General features: G+C 48.2%; 1 protein-coding gene across 1 annotated transcript; it reads right to left on the bottom strand.

Annotated features, from left to right (window-relative positions):
• Positions 1-253: 253 nt before the first annotated feature.
• LOC117531932 (insulinoma-associated protein 2) lies at positions 254-1,984 on the bottom strand. Its single transcript, XM_034195122.1, has 2 exons — positions 998-1,984; positions 254-958 (listed from the first exon to the last, which is right to left on the bottom strand). The coding sequence occupies exons 1-2, from the start codon at positions 1,904-1,906 to the stop codon at positions 311-313; spliced, it is 1,557 nt and encodes a 518-aa protein (XP_034051013.1). The 5' UTR covers positions 1,907-1,984; the 3' UTR covers positions 254-310.
• Between the last annotated feature and the right edge of the window lie 3,661 nt (positions 1,985-5,645).

The following is a 5,645-nucleotide window of genomic DNA, read 5'->3' as shown; positions in this document are numbered from 1 at the left end:
TACAAGTCGGACCTGTTCCTCACGGGACCTGGTTTGTGGGTTAGAATACGCTTCGGGTTCAGGTCGCGTTTGGGTTTGAGATACTTTTTATGACTGTGACTGTAAAATGTGTCTTTTTGATGATCACTGATAAAGATCTTCTGAATGACTTCAAACATCAAACCCAATCACCTCGCGTCATGCTTTTAGGTTTGGAATATTTCATGTTAAATTATTAAACCTTCTCGAGACCTCACGTGGACATCAGTTGACCTCGCTTGGGGTCGTGACTTCTAACTTTCGGGAACCGTCACAGAGCGTGTGTGCGTGTCTAGGGTCGCGCGGGCACGTGCAGCAGCATCACCTGTCGGTTCTGGGCGGGATGAGACTTGCTGATGTGTCTCGAGAGGCCCGGCGAGCTGAAGAACGTGGACGGACAGTGTTTGCACGTGAAGTTCTGCTGCTCGCGTTCCGCGGTACCTGACAGCAATTCCGGTCTGAACCCGCCTCCCAGAGTTCCCGCCAGCAACTCGTCCCTCATCGCGTGCCACAGACGGTGTTTGTCCCTGATCTCAACCGACGGGAAGCGCGCGCCGCACAGGTGGCACAGGAACACGTGCGCGCCGCTAGTGTCGCGCGCCTGACCGTAGGACGCAGGTGGAGGAGAGGCTCGTGCGCCGAGCTCGTGCACAGCCAGGTGTTTCCTCAGGTACGCCTGTCGGCGGAACTTCTTGCCACAGAGGCGGCATTCGTGCACGTCCTCGTCTGCAGAAGGTTGCTGCTCGTGCTCGTTGAGCAGCAGCAGGCTCGCGGGCGGGCTGTCGGCTGCGCGCGCGTGCTGCTGCAGGTCCGCGGGGCTCCGGTAGCGAGGCGGCGCGAGGACTTCCGGACTGTGGAGCCGGACGCCGGAATTGTCCGGGACTCCGTGGTGCTGGTTGGCGTGCACGCGCAGCAGCTCGTTCTCTTTGCCCTCCTCGTGCTGGATGAGCACGCGCGCCTCTTTGAGCGGCTGGCTCACGGCGCTCACCGCGCGCGGTTTGTGCCACCGGCGGTGCGACGCCAGGTTGGCCGGGCAGCTGAACACCTTGTCGCACTCGGGACAGCGGTACTCCACGCGCACGATCCGCGAGCACCTATGCTGCGCGAGCGAGAACGGGTCCGGGTACTCCTCCTTACACAGCTGGCAGATGAACTCTCCCAGCGGCTGGTTCCCGCTGGGAACGGACGGGTTGTCCCGGTGCCGCCGCCTCAGCTCGGGACTCTCTTTCTTGATCCGCAGACCTAAAACTGGCGAGGTCGTGACGTCATCTTCGAAGTGAAGTTTGCGGTTGGCTTTTAGTTTCTTTCCCACCGCCGGTTTGCTGCTCAGGCGTTGATCCGGATCAAAGAAGGAGCGTTTTATGTCCACGTGTTCCGAGCTCATCAGCGTCAGCGGCGGGATCCCGTGCACGTCGTACTTGTCACTGTGGCCGGGAGCCGGCGCGTGCTGGTGGCTGCTGGTCGCAAGGATCCTGTCCATGGACGCGTGACATGAAGTTCTCAGGAACGACTGCTCCGGTACCTCCGGCACCGTGGATGACGTCAGCCACTGTTTGTCCGCTTCCTCGTGCAGCTCCAGAAGTCTGGTACCAACCGGTGTGACGGGACTGCAGGACTCCGCTAAATGAGGAGGGCAGAAGCAGGAGGAGAACTCATCATCCGGAGTCCAAACGTCCACCTGCTCCTCCGTGTCCGGTAACTGTGCGCGCCGCTCCGCCTCCGCCTCCAGCGCGGACTCCACGTGGGAGCTCCACGGGTCTGTCACACAGGAAGACTCTGGTACGGCACCCGGGTCAGACGGGATCACCGTCACGTCGCTCGTCTGAGTCCGTGAACGATACGATACCGAACAGCGGCGGGTTCTCTTCACAAGAAATCCACGAGGCATGACGGTCCACGCGTGACACCACCGAGCAACAACGGACCCGGTCTGAACATAACCGACAAGTACCGGTCTTTAGAGGGGGGTGGGAGGCGGGAGGAGGTGGGGGGTACTGATCCTGCGTCAGATCCAAAAACCTTCCTCCATATCAGACACCTACAGATAAAAGTCTGATTGATTGATTGTTCATTCATTGACGTCCAACTTTAAATAAATACATTAAATACATATCTGTTCCTTTTTGGAACCTAATCTTCAGACGGAGGAACTGTCCGTGGTGCTGAAACCTGCTGTTAAAGTTCAACCCTTTGGTTATCATATGATTTTGTTTCAGTTATTTTTAATTAAAAATAGCATTTTTTCCTGATGATGAATCCAACAATTATGACAGAGAACGTAAACATTATATACAAAAACAGTGATATGAATACTGACTGACAGACGTTTTGCTCTCAGCTGTTTTATATCACGTCTATCTGACATAATTTGAGGTGCAAATATTTATGAACGTTTCTCATCTAAAAGCAATTCGAGTCTGCCAAAATAAAGAATAAGTTCCTATTAATGTTACTGTTATAACAGTCGAACTTATTTACTGTCTCAAATAAATCATTCATTCTCTAAAGCGATCCCACGACCTTGTGGCAGCAGTGAAACCATTGAACCACCGTGCCGCCCTCAAATAAACCAGTAGCTTATTAACTGATTAATCTGTATAACGTCGGAAAATAGTGAATTGTTTCTATTTATTAAACCAAATACATATAAATCTAAATTTCTATCAATAAATGTAAATATAATCGTCACACTGCTGAACAGCTGAAATCTTGAACTGCAATAAAACATTATTTGGTTGTCGTTGAACATTGTTTCAGCTTTAATGTAGGTTTTTTTTTAGAAACCTTGACATGATCTTCACACCAATAGGACAGCGAGAATTGCCGAGTAGCGCGCGCGCGCGCGCACACACACACACACACACACTGCATTTTCGATAATAGTAAAAATAAAATTCTAATATGAAGAGCATCAATGTGATTATGAAATATTGCACATGATGTCCCTTTGAGGTCACTGCACATTAAAGATGCACAGGTGGAGGTCTGGTCCTGACAAGTTGATGGTGAAGATGCTGCGGGAGGTCTGATGTTTCACTGAACTCTTCCTCTGATGAAGGTCCGACTTCCAGGACGCTGTTGTCTCTGCAGACGCAGCGTCTTCAAGTCTTCTGGAGTTTTTCTTCTTTCTGCTCCGTGCACTTTGCACGCACGCTGCGAAATCACACGTGGTTTCTCTCAAAATGTAATTTTTTTTTTCTCTGATCAGATTTATCTGTGCAGTGTTTCATTTGGATCAGGATCGGGACGCAGATCATCTTTAGTGCTCGGCGGTCCGTTCGTGTGAACGTACGCGGACGTCAACACAGCGGGCGGGCATTGCGTGTGCGCCGTGCACATGCGGAGCCCACATCCTCCAGATTTCACTGGAAACCAATCAAGATGTGCAATCTTCATCTTGAGGGCCATGTTGTGAGACAGAACCAGAACCGAACCACAAGTCCAAACTGTAAGCATGAGTCTACCGTCAGGTGCTGGGGCAGGGTACAACTTTTTGAGATATTTGAAAGAAACCAAAGGTACTTAGACTGCATTTTTATGGCGCTTTTCCATCTGCAACAGAAGCTCAAAGCGCTTTACAATTATGCCTCACATTCACCATTCACACATACACACACACGCTGATATCAGGGTGCTGCCATGCAAGGCGCTCACTACACACCAGGAGCAACTAAGCAATTAAGGACCTTGCCCAAGGGGCCTTTGTGATTTTCCGGTCTGGCTGGGTTTTGAACCGAGGATCCTCTGGTCTGAAGCCCAACACTTAACCACTAGATCATCACCTCCCCAAACACAAAGCAAAACCAACAGAAAACAGGAGTAACTCCATAACTCCCTGAAGTGAAGCATTTGAGTGCCTTTTTTTCCCCACACCTCTTCCGCCGACCCCCTGATGCCTTCCATAATCCCACCAGGTGCAGATATGCCCCCACCTCCACCCCTTCCCATCCTCACCACACCTGAACACTGTGGCCAGTCCTGTCGGCCAACCCAGGGAGGCTGACCCGCTAACAGTTTGATATTTCCATCTACAGTCAGTCATTCGCCCTCCATTTGACTAAATGATGACCTGTTATTTTAATAGTACTCGTATGTGAAGATGTACATCTGGTGACACAAGTGGATGACCAAACTGGTGGAAATACACAGCATAAAAGTATTATGAGGGAGGATGTTACAATTCGTCACTGCTCCTTGATGGTATTCTTCCAGTGGCACACATTAACAGAGCCACAGGACTACACTTGTGATTGGATACTGTACTCCCGCAGTGCCCTTGCAGGCAGACAAAACTACCCACTACTTTTTTACATAACCTCTCTTCACACAAATAGACTGGAAGGATCATACCCTCTTCTCTGTCAGTCATTATTACCTCCCATCAGTCAGAGGAGGCAATACATTAAAAAAGTAAAATAAAACAAAGTAAAATAGTAAAATTAGTAAAAACTTGTGTTCATTAGAGTGCAGACCTCTGCCAGACTCAAGAGTTCCTTCAGTGTCTGTACCGTTTGGATTATTTTATAACGACTGATTTAAAAAAGTTGTTAAAATTGTGGTAATTGTGCTGGAGACCCTCCTGTCCTGTGCACCAACAGCTTTTCCTGTATATTTGTTTTGTGAATTGTTCTGTAATTTGTGTCTGTAGCATGGCCCAAGCAGAGGGTCACCCCTTTGAGTCTGGTCTGCTTGAGGTTTCTTCCTCAGAGGGAGGTTTCCTTACCACTGTTGCTCTGGGGGTTAGTAAGGTTAGATCTTACTTGTGTGAAGCGCCTTGAGGCAGCTCTGTTGTGATTTGGCGCTATATAAATGAAAATAAATTGAAATTGAATTTAAATTAATATTCTTCAAAAAATATTAGAACTGGAGGAGACACAGAGAACGCATTTCAGTTCTTCTGGTCCGGATATACATCTGTGGGCAGGAGCCTAATAAAGTCCAGTCTTTTTACAGCGCCCCTACCTGGATGGATGTGGCCTAGCAGTTGTGTGCGTGGTTTGCGCGAAGGTTTCAGTGGGTTTGAACCCTACAGAAACACTTGTGGCATCTTCTTGGCTCCATTGAGATGTTACTGCTCAGTTGTTTTGAATTCTGCTCAGAATTAACACGATACAGTATTGAGGAACCACGATTGGTGAGCTGGCGCCATCTAGTGGTTGAAAGTAACGTCTAAATGAAATTAATCTTACGGCCGATTAGAACAGAGGCGCCCAATTTATGTCCTTTGAAGGGCCACAAACAAGGTTGGGTATTATTACTTTGAAAGAATACATGTGGATTACATGTATGCATGTACATACATTTGGATTACTTGTAACCTGATTACTTTTGGATTACATTTCAAAGTAATCCTACCCAACCTTGGCCACAAATTCATCTGAATTGAGGCCCGCACTGGAATGACTTTGTGTTACGGTTACTTGCTTAGTGAGACTCAGGTTATTGGTTTTGTTTTGTTTTTTTTGCACCTTCTATTTTATATTAATATTTAAAAAAGACGTTCCTATGTAAAACAAGGGATTTGCAATGCAATAAAAAGTACAAGGTGAAAAATCTATGCATTAACATGTGTCTGATTACTATGGAAACCATTCTAAATTGATTTGGCATCTCTAGGTCCCATTATA

Source organism: Thalassophryne amazonica, chromosome 19 (assembly GCF_902500255.1).
Source record: "Thalassophryne amazonica chromosome 19, fThaAma1.1, whole genome shotgun sequence".
Taxonomy (NCBI): domain Eukaryota; kingdom Metazoa; phylum Chordata; class Actinopteri; order Batrachoidiformes; family Batrachoididae; genus Thalassophryne; species Thalassophryne amazonica.
The sequence above is the reverse complement of the archived record's forward strand: the minus strand, read 5'-3'. Positions and strand labels throughout refer to the sequence as shown.